Source organism: Uranotaenia lowii, chromosome 2 (genome assembly GCF_029784155.1).
Source record: "Uranotaenia lowii strain MFRU-FL chromosome 2, ASM2978415v1, whole genome shotgun sequence".
Classification (NCBI taxonomy): domain Eukaryota; kingdom Metazoa; phylum Arthropoda; class Insecta; order Diptera; family Culicidae; genus Uranotaenia; species Uranotaenia lowii.
This window is the reverse complement of record NC_073692.1, coordinates 376,581,340-376,599,519: the sequence shown is the minus strand read 5'-3', so window position 1 is coordinate 376,599,519 and position 18,180 is coordinate 376,581,340. Positions and strand designations below refer to the sequence as shown.

At 40.7% G+C, this 18,180-nt stretch overlaps 2 protein-coding genes across 5 annotated transcripts in view; both read right to left on the bottom strand.

Annotated features, from left to right (window-relative positions):
• The window catches only part of LOC129747495 (serine/threonine-protein kinase WNK1-like), a 130,660-nt gene that overhangs the window by 50,748 nt on the left and 61,732 nt on the right, over positions 1 to 18,180 (bottom strand). The window lies entirely within an intron of this gene.
• Positions 15,539 to 18,180, bottom strand: part of LOC129743210 (uncharacterized) — a 44,931-nt gene continuing 42,289 nt past the window's right edge. Inside the window, exon 2 of the mRNA XM_055735186.1 lies at positions 15,539 to 16,105. Coding sequence (XP_055591161.1) covers positions 15,539 to 16,105 — 567 coding nt within the window. The remainder of the gene's footprint in view (positions 16,106 to 18,180) is intronic.

Sequence of the window (18,180 nt, the reverse complement as noted above, 5' to 3'; positions counted from 1 at the left end):
ACCTTGCAACTAGTTTCGACCTTAGGTCTTCGGACCAAAAACAGCTATCTACCTGGTCCGAACAGATTGAAATTTTTATCCACTCAGCAAATTGAAAACCTAAGCAAGAAATGTGTAGCTAGTCTGTCTGTATATTGTGACTTTTGCATACCAGAGACCTGTCTCTTCCGAAGAACGTCGTATGGACATGGCGTATCCAATGTAGTTCCGAGCCAGAATGGGAATCGAGGCATAACAAATGTCACCGTGCAACTTGTTTGATTGCCTCACACCTTCGACCTTCTTCCCTTTTCCCACAAACTTTAGAAGGCAGGTGACCAGCAATCCCGTCATATGTAAGCAAGTGTGTGGGGTTTAGGGTAAACAAACTTTGTTTTCGCCATAATTGTACGTTCATCATGGAAACGCGAAACGTGTCCGATGCAGTCACAACAATCGGAACGGAGACGACTTAGCTCAAATCGCGAAGGGACAATCTGTTTGCGACTGTTTAATGTTATTTTATAGATGGATTTCAATAAAAGCAAACAGTTTAAGTCCGGTACGGAATGATGGTGAAAATGATGAGAACGCAGTTGCTGTTTAGATAACAAAAAAAAAACATTAAAATAATTTGATAGGGGAAAAAGAATCAGATAATCAGGGATCAGTACGAAGTTATGATCCTTATGATCCATCACATACATAATTTAAAAAAATTGTAAAATTAAGTTCTGTAATGCCATTATTAGGGTAACGAACCTATTTTGGACCGCTTTGGGAAGTGGCGATGCTATTTCTTGAAATAAAAAATCTATCGAAACATAACGTCTTTTGTAGCAATGCCACAAGTTTCAAGCTCAAAACTAGTTACTCTGGTCGGTACTTTGGACCACCAAGTTTCTATTTTGGACCACCCCCGGGACCTATTTTGGACCACCCTTCTAAGAAATAAGATATTTTTCTGAATTTTGTTACAGTTACGACAACGATTGATTTATGTGTATACCAAATTTAGTTAACCTTTTCTTTTTATTCTGGTAGTCAAGTTTTGTTCACGTTTATTCTTTCGTTAGCCAGCTTTCTTCAACTTTTCGTCAGCCTTTTTCTAAACCTATTTGTTGAATATTTAGTACTCATACAACCAACGGTTTTTTTTGTACAACTGTGCTGTAAATTAATGAAAGGAAAAAATTACCTTCCAACTGAAAGCTCCCTCGTTTATGAAGTTAGTTTTTTAATGTTTTGTAAATTCCAAAAGCACAATGCAATCTCGACGAAAATTGTACTCTGTGCAGCTCAACATACTGGTTAGCTTAACTTCAGGATCAAATTTTAAAACGCAACATTATTCATCATCAGGCGACTCAATGATAAGTTATAAAAGTCCTCCATCATCAGCTCTGCGACATCAATTGATTTCTCTTAACTTCTTAAACATAAGTTGATTTGGTTTAGCTTTAGTATGATTTAGTATGGATTATGAGAATTCAATGTAGCGTACCTACAAAAGTTCAAGCAACTTGAAATTGAGCGAGGATAAACAATCCTTTTAACCCACTTAAATCAAGTTTTTTTTTTGCTGAAAAATTCACAGAAGTTTGCTTTCATGATTACAAATCACTTTTGTTTAACAATAATCCAAATTTTCTAAAATTACACAGGGACTGGAGAACTACATTTTCAATTACTTTTTCAGTTGTAGTTCTCACACATTTAAATATTTTTCTCTAAATTATTAAACATATAATTCACTTTCCACAAATATCTGAGATATTTTAACTTATATAAAATTTAAAATTAGGTAGTACAGATTTTTCGGTTTGTTGTCGTTTTTACCAACCCCGCCTTAGGACAGGGTTTTATATTTCAACTGTTCAACCGAACTGAGGATCATTTTTAATTTTTAACATCAATCCTGAATGGTTGTTTCTCTTAGACCATCCTGTCAATAATTTTTATGAAGCTACCAAAAAAGTAATTTAAAAAAAGGATCATTTCCAGCTTTCTCATTTTTAAGTTTCTCTAAGTTGTAGCCAGAGCCGTATTAAGCAATCGGGGGGCCCGGAGCAATTTTTTTCGGGGGGCCCCTATGATCAATCTTTTTTTTCAAATGCTATCCTGGCATTTTAAACGTGTTAAAGTACTGGAGATGAGTTCAATATACTCTCTTCAAATTGCCTTGTTGTCTGTGTAGAAGATGGTTTGTGGAATCTTAAAAAAAAATTTTAATCAATCTAGTGCAAACATTGCGGAAGAATTTAGAAATTTTTCACAAATGAAAGCTCTGATTTGAGCTTCCAAAGGCAAAATTTAATTCTCAATTTTTTTTAATACCCTTATCACCAACTAAAATTCTCTGATTTAGAATAATGACCGGATAGATATTTTAAATGTATTTCATTTCATGATTGATCGTCTGGTTTGAGCTTCATCGAGAAATTTTCACCTTATGACAATTGGAAAGTGTCATGAAGATTTGAAACATAAAATACAAAATTTAAAAAAATAAACAAAATAATTCCATTCAAATTCCATAGAGATACAGATATCAGAGTTTAAGAATTCAAAGCTAATACGGTTTTTTTCCAAACCACAATTCAGTATCTGAAATCTTAATCATAATTTCAAATCAAGTTTTGAGAAACGAAATATGAATTAATTTAAAAAAATTGAGATTCACAAACAAAACGTTTTCGTGGGGTGTTTATGAATATGATTCTCATCAGATAAAAAAATGTTATCAAATTGTTATTCTGAATGTGCAAAAGTTTAATTCGATGCTCCCGAAGCCAAAAGGGTATAAATGAAAAAATTGATCGTTAAAAAAAAAACAATTCAGAATAGAGATTAAATGTTTAAAATACAGAATCATTTATCGTTGAAAAAAAGTCATGAGGAATCCAAATGCGTTAAGAACCTAAAACAAAGATCATGAGTTCTCAAAATTCAGAAAAACCATGGAACTGAAATTCAGTAACTGAAGTAACAACATAAGACTCTCAATGAACTGAATCTGGAAAAATAAAAGATGTAAAAAACATAGGGATATTCATGTTAAAAGAATCACTCAATGATATTAGCAACTCAACTATGAGATCGTACTAATGATAATTTGAGAATGATCATTTGGAAAATGATATGCTGAATTCATGATATTTACTTCAGTATATGGTAAAATTTTGGTAAAATCAGTTGAAAATGTTTAAACATGAATTTTTAACCTAAGACAAAAATTTGGATGGAAATTCAGAGCTTAGCTTGAGCTTGAGAGCTTGAGCTTAGATAAACCGTACATTTCAGTAGTTGCTTCTCCGTGATTGACAAGAACCATCAAAATTGTACACAGATCCAAATAAATGGGGCTTGGGATTAGCTTACCATTTTCTGTGTACACGTTTCGAAGGTTCCTTATCTTATATGGTCAATAACGGCGCCGGCCACGTCCTTACGGTTCATCGGGGAAAGGGAAGGATTGTTAGTTCGACTTCCGTTGCTACTAGAGACCGAATACACCTCTAAATCTCCACGGTCGTCACAGGAAGGGTGGTTTGTTAGTGGGGAAGGTAAATTAGATCTGGATTCCCTTTGGGAAGGGATGTGATCAAAGCAAAGTTAAGTATTTAATGTTCGTCGCGTCGCACACTATCGAGTTCATCGCGTTTTTACTTAGAGCAAATACGTCCTAACGTGGCATTGTCATACACATACAATGTACTTAGCACCGGTGCAACTCACCGAGTTTTACCGCGCGTTAATGACGAGGAGAGAAAACGTCCTAACGTGGCATTGTCATACACGTACAATGCACAATTTTATCGCGCGCTTAAAATGAGAAGAGCAAAACGTCCTAACGTGGCATTGTCATACACGTATGGCACCGGAGCAACTCACCGAAGATTATCGCGCGCTTAAAACTAGAAGAGCAAAAACGTCCTAACGTGGCATTGTCATACACGTATAACGCACTTGGTGCCGGTGCAACTCACCGAAGTTTATCACGCGTTGAAAACGAGAAGAGCAAGAACGACCTAACGGGCAAAAACGTTCTAACGCATTATGCAAACAGGGTGAGAAAGAGGAAAAGAAAGGAAAGAAAAAACGCATCCGAGCGCGCTTGCCTGATGTACACTTTTCCCAGGCAACTGAACGGAGGAGGAAATCACCATTGCTGCTCTCTTGCTCCAGCAGCATTATTACACTTTATTTATTAACACCGACGACTGAACGAACCTAATCACGTCTTTCAATCTCTTTATCTTGAAAAACAAATAGTTTTATCATTTTTATCACATATCTAACAGACATTTAAAAAAAAAATCATTCCCTAGATAGCGCTAGCACAAAAACAAAATTACTCACCAGATGTCGGTAGCACAAGGTACGCGAACCTTTTTAAACTCTACTAGTGACATCTGTATGTCACTAGCGGATTTTTTTAGAACCACCATGCACTGACGCGTCATCACACAACCATTGCAAAATCGAAAAATAAGAATTCTTAAATTACCTGTTATCTGCGACAATTTTACCCATACCTCCATAACCGTCAGTAGCACAAACACTTCAGCCACGCTCCAAATAAAATTATTATTCAAAAGCACATATTTAACACCTGAAAATCGGCTTAATAAAAACTGATACTAAAAACACACTTTCAGCTTGAGCCAGGGGTGCCAGTTCTCTCTTCACAAAAATTTGGATGGAAATTCAATAAAGAAATTCAAAAATGTCGATTGGTCCAATTTTAGCAACTTTTTTTTATATATTTCATTTTCAAAATTTCAAAAGGCTTTAGAATTTATCAACCAACGAAAATTTCAATAATAATGATTAAAAAGTGAAAAGTTATAATAAAACTCGGTATTAATCCGGATACTGGTAAAATTCTGATCCCTGGTAAAATTTTGAAATGTTTAACATAAAGCTTCTCTGTTCTTTCTTAGCCCTGTGAGCCAGTTTTGACGATATTAGCTGCTATTTTAGAGCAGTAACCATTACTGGAAAGTTATCGTAACAATAAACATTATAATTGTGCAAGACGTTTGCATGAAATGAAAATAAGGAGATGTTTTTCTTTATTTTACCTGACTGAGATGTTTCGATAAAAAAAAAAACTTGAGGTGTTTTTCCTTATATTTCGATTTTTTATCGAATTCGCTTAACATTATTTTTGTCCAGATTTTTGGTTGAAATTTTTGAAATTCAATACCAAGCTTTTGATATTCTCAGCCCGAAAACTGCGGAAGAACTTCTTCACTGCTCCTATAGGGGGCCTCCTAAATTTATGTAAGAGAAAAACTAATCTAGATATTATTTCACGGGGGTCTCTTTAGTTGTTATATTTCAAGTTTTTATTCCGATTTTCTTGTTTTGATTTCTTTTCATAGATTTGTAGAAATTGAGATAGTCTGATTAAAGTAATTTTAAAATTAGTTTTCCCTCGGAGGCAATTGCCCCTTTTGCCCCGCCCCCCCCCGCCCCCCCCCCTCAAAAGCAAGTTAAAATAATTATTGGTTTTGTATTTGTGCCGATTATAGTAGCCCCGTGTAAAGGCGGGGTTGGGTTTAAGAGAGTTAATTCAATACAAAAATACTATAATTTCAAATTTCATTTTTCTTAAAGGAATAACATAATGTGTGAAAATATATTTTTTGTTCGAAATGTAATGTCCCGTTTTTCTCTGAAATTATCTGGTAAGCCTACTCTAAGACAATCAACTAGAACAACTGAAATACCTAATTTGTAAAAGTAATTTCATAACAATTTTTTGTTTATTGTTTTGATTTTAAATTTTTCGCTTGTTTCTCCGAGTATTTAAGTTATAAAGCGTACAGTAGGCTCGCAATGGATGTATGGGAAAAATGTCATGATCCAATTTTGAAAACCGACCATACACATTTTGTAGATTGGCCAAAAAAACTGACCTGTGCCAAATTTGAGCTCAGTCGGACTTGATTTAAGGGTGCCTCAAAGCTCTCAAAGTTTTTGTTTTTTGACCCTCAAAAATCACCAAACGAGCGCCACCACAGGAAATCTGGCAAAAATCAACTTTCTGGGAATTGGGGAATTCTGGGAAAACGGCAGCCCCAGAAAGTAGATTTTCGGTCAATTTTTTTTCGTCAATTTTTTTTCGAGATAACACCAGATCTCGACGTGTCAGACATTTCTAAGTCGTTTGGCTTCAAAATAAAACATTCGATTTTCTGAATTGGGGGCTTGTGATATAGCTCAGTTGGCATGTCCATTCCCTCCTGAGCCGATGTCCGCGAGTTCGAGCCCAAGACTAAACATCGAACACAGTTGTACCGGATGAGTTTTTCAATAACTGTCCGCCAACTGCAACGTTGATATAAAGTCGTGAATGCCATAAAGATGGTAAAACGACTATAATCGAAACAAAAAAAAAAATCTGAATTTCCTTTGATCCTTCCTCACGTGATTTTTGAAATCCTACAGTTGATTTTTGACAAAAACCTTTTTTTTTGGTACAACTTCAGATTTCGTCGATTTTTGCCATTTTTTCATGAAAATTTAAATTTCGATTTTTCTTTTGGTCGACCTTTTTTAGAGGGTAAAAAAACAGAAACTTCGACGCACCCCTAAATCAAGTCCGGTTGAACTAAAATTTTGCACAAGTCAGGGTTTTGAACCAATTTACAAAATGTATATTGCGAAATGCGACATGGCCCATTAGGCTGCCACCTTGAACCCACAAATCAGACTCTACTGAAATAATGAACTTCCTTGGAGGTGGAATTCTCGGTATAAAATTATATGCCGGACTGGCATTAACAAGCTCGGCATTCTTCGAATCATATCATCTTTTCAGCGCATGTTCGACGCAGAGATTTGCTTAAAAGTCATTGGATTTTTGCAACCTCCTCTATGGGTGTAGCGTACAGTTTAGTGAGGTCTTAATGAGTTGCAGGATGAGTTGAAGGTATGAGAATTGTTGGGTAAACAATTACCGAAAACGGCCATACAAAACGTTTTCAAAGCTTGTGCTCTATGGGGCAATGGTAGCACAGATATGTGCTCTCAGTAAGGAAGTGACCATCCGAGTCAAAACATGGAAGACCTTAGGACCGAACAGGAAATGCGAGTGGTACTGTGCTAGCAGTGTTGAATCTGCTTGGATTACATGATGAACGCGTTGAGGGACGGCTCTTCCAAAATTGGAACATAAGTGAGACTGGTGAAATCGTCGATCTGAAATAGTGTCTTGGATATGAAGAAGGCTTTGTGACAGTGCTCCAGAGTTAACGTGTTTTTCTTATGTAGCTTCTATGCCCGGCCAAGGTAGTCCTTAGATAGGTTCAGTGCTCTAGTGGAAAATGCTCATGGTTAGGCAAGGTTGAACGCAGACATGGCGAATGTAGGCTTTAATAAAAACTTCCCCAAAGAGGAAACCACGTGAAACCACTGTAGACGTCACATTTAGTACATTCAGGGTTTGACGGTCGACAGGAGGGTAAGCGAGTATTTCACGTGACAACTTCACTACTGTGTCTGGAAGACACAGTTCTTCAAAGAAGTTCTAGAGAAACGAATTTGTAGAAGTGTGGAGATTGCAGCAGATTGCAAACAGTGTACGATGACTTCATCCTCAGGGAATAGTACAGTCCTACTGTTCTTCAAAAGTAAGACGAGACCTTCTGCGTAGTGGATTTCGTAAATACGTCGCGTGAGTGATAGGATAATTTCATCCACAGATAGTATTTGAGTAGTGGCGTTCCCTACGAGTGCAGCTGCGATCATAAGACTTGACCTTCTCCGCCATCTTCGTCCGAATAATCCGAGTCGGAGCGAAGTTCCTTGCATGAGTCCAGAATACACGATAACTCTTAGGTACACGAGGATTGGAATAACTGCTGGGCAAAAAACAACGGGGTTTGCAACCCAAGTAAAGAAAAGACGATTGGACTGTGATTGAAGTAGACTGACCCGATTGGCGAAATGCCTCCGATATAGATTGCTGTTTTCCAGGAATTCTTCTCAATAAGTTCTGGAGTAGTATGCATCGGACCCCACAGTGTTAGCTAAAAAGTTAAGACAACATTTACTACGCAGTGGTTTGCAGTGGGTAAGTCGTCGCGTGATGGGAAGGATAACTCCTCCATTAAGCAGCATCCGATTATTGTTGTTTACTATGATTGAAGCTACTGAGATGAGACATAACCTCCTTCAAAGTGACCATCGTAGTATAAGGCATATTTCACTGCAGGGAATACTGCAGGTTGAAATCCTCTGAATCGATGTAGCATGAATCCTTCGACGGAAATCCTTTGATATTCATCCTATCGCCTTAGGAAGGATCAATATAAAAGGGCGCATGTTGAATTTAGAGCGTAGGATACACCATGTATCGACCTATTCCAATGAGTTTAATTACCACTTCCGGAGTCGATGTACGCTACCTATAACAGAGCAACGTAGCATTCCTTTTTGAATGTCGTTTGCTCCAGCAGGAGCTGTACCACCTCGCTATTGGTCAAATTTAGCTGATTGTGTGGAGAAACCTGAAGAAGACTACCGATGTGACATAGGCATATAAAACGCTTACACGCTGCCTCAAACTGCAAATGCAAATGGGTGCAAATGTTTTTGATTCTATCATGTACTGTTTACAATTTTTGGAAGACCACAACAATTTTTTTTTCGTTACTGTTTTGGACAAATACAGTTTTATTGGTTCAAAACATTCAAACAAAAAATAATTGTAAAATTCACAAGCATTTACGACTGATTCTGATTTCGGTTACTAACTGGGAATTGTTGTTCTATTTTGAATGTACAGTAAGGTTTTTTTTTACACTGATATACGTACCGCGTAAAAAAAAACCGTGTAAAAAAAAAACCGTGTTAATTCCCGAAAACCGTGTAAAAAAAAACCGTGCTAATTCCCGAAAACCGTGTAAAAAAAACCGTGTTAATTCCCGAAAACCGTGTAAAAAAAGACCATTCGAATTCTGCAGCTTTGAAGTTCTGACACTTAAGACCTGAGACCTGAGACCTGAGACTTGAGACACAAGACCTGGACTTGAAAATGTAGACTAGAGACATGAGACCTGAGACTTTAGACATGACACCTGATACCTAAGTCCAGGGACCTGAGACCTGAGACATGAAACCTGAGACTTGAAGAATGAGACCAAAGACATAGGACATTAGACCTAAGACCTGAGACTAGAAACCTAAGACATAAAACACGAGACCTAAGACATGACACATGGGACATGAGACCTGAGACATGAGACTTGAGACTTAAGACATGACACCTGAGACCAGAGACCTGAGACATGAGACATGAGACAAGAGGCATGAGACATGAGATATGAGACCTGAGACCTGAGACATGAGACATGAGACATAAGACATGAGACCTGAGGTATGAGACAAGAGCCATGAAAGATTAGACCTGAGACATGAGACTTTAGACCTGAGACAAGCTACTAGTGTTATTACCGCGAAAAATTATATAAGCTTCGATTACAACTTGCGACCCCTCTAGTGAAAGGGTTTGACTTGTAGGTGACGAAAAACAGTGTCGCGAAATCGCTAGTCCAAGCTACTAGTGTTAGTACCGCGAGAAATTAGTTAAGCTCCGATTTAGACTTGCGACCCATCTAGTGAAAGGGTTTGACTTGTTGGTGACGAAAAACAGTGTCGCGAAATCGCTAGTCCAAGCTACTAGTGTTAGTACCGCGAAAAATTAGTTAAGCTCCGATTTAGACTTGCGACCCCTCTAGTGAAAGGGTTTGACTTGTAGGTGACGAAAAACAGTGTCGCGAAATCGCTAGTCCAAGCTACTAGTGTTAGTACCGCGAGAAATTAGTTAAGCTCCGATTTAGACTTGCGACCCATCTAGTGAAAGGGTTTGACTTGTTGGTGACGAAAAACAGTGTCGCGAAATCGCTAGTCCAAGCTACTAGTGTTAGTACCGCGAGAAATTAGTTAAGCTCCGATTTCAACTTTCGACCAGTCAAGTGAAAGGGTTTGACTTGTAGTTGACGAAAAATAGTGTCGCGACTTCGCTAGTACAAGCTACTAGTTTTAGTACCGCGAGAAATTAGTTAAGCTCCGATTTAGACTTGCGACCCCTCTAGTAAAAGGGTTTGACTTGTAGGTGGCGAAAAACAATGTCGCGAAATCGCTAGTCCAAACTACTAGTGTTAGTACCGCGAGAAATTAGTTTAGCTCCGATTTCAACTTTCGACCGGTCAAGTGAAAGGGTTTGACTTGTAGTTGACGAAAAATAGTGTCGCGACTTCGCTAGTACAAGCTACTAGTGTAAGTACCGCGAGAAACTAGTTAAGCTGCGATTTCAACTTGCTACCCCTCTAGTGAAAGGGTTTGACTTGTAGGTGGCGAAAAACAATGTCGCGAAATCGCTAGTCCAAACTACTAGTGTTAGTACCGCGAAAAATTAGTTTAGCTCCGATTTCAACTTTCGACCGGTCAAGTGAAAGGGTTTGACTTGTAGGTAACGAAAAATAGTATCGCGAGTTCGCTAGTACAAGCTACTAGGATTAGTACCGCGCAAAATTAGTTAAACTCCGATTTAGACTTGCGACCCCTCTAGTGAAAGGGTTTGACTTGTAGATGATGAAAAATAGAGTTGCGACTAGAAGGGTCGCAGGTTGAAATCGGAGCTTAACTAATTTCTCGCGGTACTAATCCTAGTAGCTTGTACTAGCGAAGTCGCGACACTATTTTTCGTCATCTACAAAGCAAACCCTTTTACTAGAGGGGTCGCAAGTCTTAATCGGAGCTTAACTAATTTCTCGCGGTACTAATCCTAGTAGCTTGTACTAGCGAAGTCACGACACTATTTTTCGTCACCTACAAGTCAAACCCTTTCATTTGACCGGTCGAAAGTTGAAATCGGAGCTAAACTTATTTCTCGTGGTACTAACACTAGTAGCTTGTACTAGCGAAGTCGCGACACTATTTTTCGTCATCTACAAGTCAAACCCTTTTACTAGAGCGGTCGCAAGTTGAAATCGGAGCTTAACTAGTTTCTCGCGGTACTAATCCTAGTAGCTTGTACTAGCGAAATCGCGACATTGTTTTTCGTCACCAACAAGTCAAACCCTTTCATTAGAGAGGTCGCAAGTTTAAATCGGAGCTTAACTAGTTTCTCGCGGTACTAAAACTAGTAGCTTGTACTAGCGAAGTCGCGACAATGTTTTTCGTCATCTACAAGTCAAACCCTTTTACTAGAGGGGTCGAAAGTTGAAATCGTAGCTTAACTAATTTTTCGCGGTACTAACACTAGTAGCTTGTACTAGCGAAGTCGCGACACTATTTTCCATCACCTACAAGTCAAACCCTTCTACTAGAGGGGTCGCAAGTCTTAATCGGAGCTAAACTAATTTCTCGCGGTACTAATCCTAGTAGCTTGTACTAGCGAAGTCACGACAATGTTTTTCGTCATCTACAAGTCAAACCCTTTCATTAGAGGGGTCGCAAGTATAAATCGGAGCTTAACTAGTTTCTCGCGGTACTAACACTAGTAGCTTGTACTAGCGAAGTCGCGACAATGTTTTTCGTCATCTACAAGTCAAACCCTTTTACTAGAGGGGTCGAAAGTTGAAATCGGAGCTAAACTAATTTCTCGCGGTACTAACACTAGTAGCTTGTACTAGCGAAGTCGCGACAATGTTTTTCGTCATCTACAAGTCAAACCCTTTCATTAGAGGGGTCGCAAGTATAAATCGGAGTTTTACTAGTTTCTCGCGGTACTAACACTAGTAGCTTGTACTAGCGAAGTCGCGACACTATTTTTCGTCATCTACAAGTCAAAACCTTTCATTACCTGACCTGAGACATCGAGGCTAAATTTGTTTCTCGCGGTACTAATTCTAGTAGCTTGTCTCCGGTCGCAGGTCCAAAGTCTCATGTCTCAGGTCTCAGGCCTCATGTTTCATGGCTCTTGTCTCTTGCCTCAGGTCTCATGTCTTATGTCTCATGCTGAGGTCTCAAGTCTAATATCCCTTGTCTCAGCTTCCAGGTCTCAGGTCTCATGTCTTATTTCTAATGTTTCATGTCTCAGGTCTCATGTCTCAGGTCTCAGGTCTCAGGTCTCAGGTCTCAGGTCTCAGGTCTCAGGTCTCAAGTCCCAGGTCTCAGGTCTCAGGTCCCAGGTCTTAGGTCTCGAGTATCATGTTCTTAGTCTAAGAGATAAGATTTTTCCAACTTCAAAAAGATTCTAAGTGTTTTCCTTTGAAAAGGACTTAGAATATTTTCTCTCAAAAACCGTGTTAATTCGCGAAAACCGTGTAAAAAAAACCGTGTTAATTCCCGAAAACCATGTAAAAAAAGCCGTGTAAAAAAAAACCGCGTAAAAAAAACCGTGTAAAAAAAAACCTAGGTGTACTCTCAAAAATGTTTGATATTCGCCATGTAATGCATCCAGTAAACAACAACAACACGCGTCTATTCACTATTGGTACTACAACGTAGTAATTCAGTCAACATACTTCAAAACAAACCGCGCCGTCGCCCCGCTGTGATGTTTTGACGGATATGTCACTTTTCCAGTTAACCGTTGAAAATTTGTTGCTAAATATATTTTATTAGCTAGCTAGCAGCGAAGGGTGTGCGAGGATGAAGAAAAACAAGAAAAGAGCTTTTCCGCGCTCGCTTTATTGTCAGTCAGTCAGTCAGTTGTTGTTTGTCGGTCATGCTGCCGCGGCGAAGATGATTTGTGAGAGTTTGTTTCTCAAATGATTATGAAGATGATGATGACGACGACGATGCCACTGCTGCTGCTGTTCCTCTTCATGAAGATGATGATGATGATGTGGATGGGTTATTTTGCTTGACTTGTGTGACGACGACATTAGCGCCACCACCGAGTTTTTTTTTCTTTCTTATTTCGCTCACTTTCCAACATCGCCATCGCGTGCAATCATCATCATATGATGATAGAGCGATAGAAACACTGAGAGAGAAGTTCATTACGTTTCTATTTTAAGACACTTTGCAACTATATATCAACGTTGCTGCTGCCGCAGTTGGGGTGGGCAGAGAGCGATCATCAGTAAGTATGCAGCAGCCTCCACCCGACACTTTCTTATCATCCCTTGCTTGATGAATCTCTCTCAGCACCACCACCACCTGTTCGAGGAGCGTTGCGGAATGAGGACCCGGCTGCGGTTTTCAACAATGTTGACAGACACAGAAATGCCATTTTCTTACTACGACTGATGCAATGCAGTTTTTTTTCTTTCTCTCTGATAAAGCTTTTATCTTTCGTTTGATATTCACTCGTAATAGTAATACTTTGAGTGGAAAATTGCACCTTTCCTCAAACCAATAATGTATCTCGGACTAGTTTAGAAGGTTTCATTCATGTAGAATTCAATATGTTTATAAACACGTTACCCTTCCGAGAAAAGACTAACACTAAATTTTGAATCTTAAAACGATTATAGTTAATAACATGCGTTGGAATTGCTCAAAAGCACAGAACACCAAAATATTAGGATACATGTTTCGAAATCCTTTGCCAAACACACCCACAGATTTTTTGAAGTAATACACCAAGGTGGTGGATTTTTTTGTGAATTGCACTCAAAAGAGGGTAACAGGAATTCCAAACTTAGTGGCAAAACAGAACTTGACTGATACTTTCAAAGTACTGATATTTTCAAAGTATACACCTTGTAGAAAACTGCGAAAACGGAACCCCCAGGATATCTAGCTTCATACAGACCCATTGAGCTGCAGTCCTCTCGCGGGCCATGTCGAAAAACTTGGCGACCCGTTGCAGCAGAAGGAGGGTCCTGGCGAGTGTGACCTCGTCCACTTTGCGGTACGGAGTGGCCTGGAAGACAGCCTTGACCAGGCAGTGTAATCTACAAAAGCTACAGCTGCAGCGTGCACTGGCTTATGAATCTGCGAGTCATCAGCGCATACCGAATGGTGTCCTCGGTAGCTGCTGATGTGCGGGGGTTATGCCCATCTCGGTCTTGCTAGAGGAAGATATCTTCTGCTACGAGCACAGACACATGCCAGAGAGGAATCGATGTCCAGCTGACCACTCCAGTGGAACAGCTCGGAACGCGACCGGTGGACCCATCGCTTGATTCCTAACGTCGGATTTGACTAGTCACGGACGCTTCATGCAGTACCACCATCGGTTTGGACACGTGGCCTCGCCAATTTGTCCAACCTGCGGTGATACAGTTGAGACACCAGAGCACGTAGTGTTCAACAGTCCGAGGTTCTAAGGGGTATGCAACAACATGCTTGCCGCCTGCGGACCAGACACGACAGACGACAACGTTGTGAGGAGGATGTGTGATGATGCCAATACTTGGAGTGTGGTTAGCGATGGATTCACCCGGATCATGACGGCCCTGCAGAGGAGTTGGAACCAGAACCAGTCCGCGACCGGTGTAATATGACTCCTTCGTCGGGAGCATCTGAGTAGTGTGCGTCCGAACCTAGCAATAAAACATACAAAGATAAGACTTTGCCTTTTGCGTATGCCGAGCTGCCTGGTACGTCGCGTGCGTGGGTAGGATACCTCCACCCTGCCATCTGCGACGGAGGCTGCGGGGATAAGACTTGACCTTCTCCGCAGTAAAACTCGTAAGGGGAAGAGAATTCACGCCGCGGAATACTCTCGGGAATAGTGGTCTCACGTCGCCGTCGGATGAGCCATTCGAGCCGGGTAGGATGACATCACCGTCGGGATTCATCTGAGTCGCAATCGTAAAAGATCCGTACAAGTGCTGTGACAGGCGCAAGTCTAGGATAAGCTGCTCATGATTCGGCACACGGCGGGCAAAAAGCCTAGTGTAGTCAGCCCCAAAGTTGCCAGCCAAAGGAAGGAGGTAGACCGTCACTTGAGTCGCTGTAGGATGACGTGTTCTTCGGAAATCATCCGAGTAGTTTCGGGAAGCCCCGGACGTGTGCTGTGACAGGCACGTGTCCAGGATAAACTCCTCTCGACCGGAACACGGACGGGCAAAGAGGAGAGGGTCTCGAGCCAAACCAAGAGGAGCCAAGATCTCGAGTTTTTTTTAATTTAAAATATGTTTATTAGGCCGTTTACTTTTTAGCTAAAGTTTTGTTGGTCGAGGGTCAGGGGTTTTCTTATGGCTAGGGGGAGGTTGGAAGGGGTAAGGAGAGGGAAGAGGGCGATGAGAGGGAATTGGAGATTTTAATATTAACTGTTCCCTCGATCGGGAACTGGGGGATCGATTAGTTTTGGTGCGATCATCTGCCTTATCCGACGATTGCACTGGTGAGGGTTGAGGGGTAATCCTTTTCCGAGGGGGAGATGCTGGTTTCAGATGTGCAGTTTGTTGATTTGTCCGCTTCTGTTGTGTTGGCTGCTGCTGTAGTATTTTGTCTTTGTTCTGTTTAGGTTCGGTTGGAGGTTGCGGTTTTCTGTTGTCCATTGTTTTCGGTTGGTGCTCGTCCGTCGTCTTAAAAATGCTGGCGAACGTTGGTTGTTTGCTGTTGGTTTGCTGGATCAGTTTTCGGGCGGCTGCAATTGGCATGTACTGTTCGGTGCTGATTTTTATTGCTGCTGTTTCTGCTAACCAAGTTGGGCATGCGCGATTGAATGGTGAGTGCCTTCTTTTTCGCAGTTTCCGCAGTACGAGTGATTTTTACAATTCGCACTATCATGGCTAGTTGAGTTGCACTTGCTGCACGAGAGGGGGCTGGTACACTTCTTCTTCGTGTGTCCGTACTTCAAACAATTCTTACACAGTAGGGGCAGCGGGTAGTACAAACGAGTTCGTACTTTGAGAAATCCAAAGTGGATGAACTCTGGAATAATGGTACTGCTGATAGTAAGTATCAGCGTGGGTGTACCAATAATTCCTGCGAGCATTTTTTTGGTGATTCTACGAACGTCTATCACTTTTTGGGGCGACAATTCAGCTAAGAGCTCTTTTTCTTCCATTCCTTCAGCTTCCTGACAGGTAACGACACATTTGCGTTGGTTTAAACTTGGGTGACGTCCGACAATGATAGGAGTACCAACGGTGAGACAAGTTAACTTTGCCAGTTCTCTAACTTGATCTTTACTCCTACATCTCAGTACGTACCATTCATTCTTCTTTTCGAAAAACGCGCCATCAATTTTTCCTCCGGCTTTCTGTTCCACGGATTAAGAAGTCAAATTAAGAACGGGTTCTGTGGAAGTTTATGTCCATCTGCTGCTTTCAGGGTCAAGTAGTACAGTCTTCCGTGCAGGTTTTGTGGATCCATCCATGAAGGTATTGTCCTATCAGGGGGTTCACCCGGCGATGGGCTCATCGCGCCGCTACAACTTCTCACTTTTGAGTTCAAAAAACAATAGCCTTTGTCGAGGACGAGGACCGAACACAAAAGGCGACCGGTCTCGTTCGAGGCTGAAGAGGAACTCCAGATCTCGAGTTGTTAGATGAGAAGTCATTGATTATCGAATAGAGGCGGAGGATACGTCCCTAGTTTTGAATCATAACAAGAGGCAGGGTATATTTGCTAAAGTTTTGGCTTAAAACTGAGTAAGCCGATGAGCGTTTGAGCGCGGACTTGGTCTCCCATGACGTGTACAGCCTTCGTTGCAGTTTCGGATGGGAATTATGGCCAGAGGCCCCAGGTGGACTATATGGCTAAGGGGTACATAGTACATAGAGTCGACCAATAGCACCCATGGACCCAGAGTAACATACTGGGGGGGTAGGCTAGGTTACGCGCTGGCTCGCCATGCCTTGGAATGCCATTCGTAAAAAGGATTTACAACCTGGGTGACCAACTAATAAAAAAGTCCAATGCAATGCAACACCTGTATTGCAGGACAGTACTCCGGCATTCTCGCAACATGTCCTGCCCGGAGTATTCGGCCAGCCTTCACCACCTTATGAATACGTGGTTTACCGAAGAGTCGCGCGAGCTCGTGGTTAGTGCTTCGCCTCCACACTCCATTCTCCTGTACGCCACCAAAGATGGTTCTTAACACTCGTCGCTCCAGTACTCCGAGTGTAAGCAGATCCTCTTCGAATAAAATCCTCGTCTCGTGCCCGCAGAGAGTAACCGGTCTAATGAGCGTCGTGTACAGGGCTAAGTCTTTTTGTGAAGTTCAAGTAGGCACGATCTCCGCTGATCATTCGCCACCGGATTTCCGGTTCTGTATAATAGTCGAAAGAGGACTGCCGGACAAAAAGTTAGGTATTTAGAAAAGGGAGAAGATTAAGAAAGATACATATTAAGAAACAATTATTCGATGTGTTCACTTTCATCCTCAACTACTCTCTCCAGGCGAGTTCTGAATCGGGAGCATACTTTCGCAATATAAGCCTCTGATATTGAAAGCCCATGGAAGCCTACATAGAATCGACATTTGTGTGAAAAGATTCACAGACCTTTGCTTGAACATACGCCCATATCAAATAGTTGAAGGGGTTCAAATCCGGACTGCTCGGAGGCCAAAGATCCTTCGGTCAAAACTTCATATTTGCCCCCAGCCAGGTTTGGGTCTGTTTTGATGTATGGTAGGGCTCGTTGAAAAACAACTTTCTCAGGTTCAGCGGAGTTTGCCCGAGTCAAATGAAGCACCTGATTCTTCAAAATGTTCATATAGACTTCTGTATTAACTTTAACGCCAGCTTTTATGGAAATAAGCGGCATCTTCAATACATTCGAAGCAACCGCTTCAAATACCATGACCCAGGCAAGATGCCTGGTAGTAAACTTGAATTTCAAATTCTCTGCACATTCTCTGAAACATTTTTAGCCTTTAGGAGTGAAATATAGCGATGTACGAGAACTGAATACCGCATCAATCGAAAAAAGTTTCTCGTATGAGAACACAACGATCTACTACTTTTTCTTCAACTTAGACAGAAATCGCCTCGAGCGCTCATGTCTCAGTGCTTTAATTCGTTCTTTTATCAAATGGGGCTTCGCTTTTACTAATATATTTATATTTATTTATTGTACATCAACAGACCACATATTGATCCTAATGATAAAAATTAATATTAAAGACACTACAAATACAATGGTCTACACAAAACATAAAGCTTCAAGGATTTCTCTTCGGAATGCATCCCTCGAAACGTCAAAATCAAAATGTTCGGAGCAGCGGTTGAATGTCTTGATTACACTAATAAGTGCTGTGTTAGCCCCATAAAGGGTGATACGGTCAAAATTTGGTCAATATCAACTTGACGTATTTCTTTCAATTCT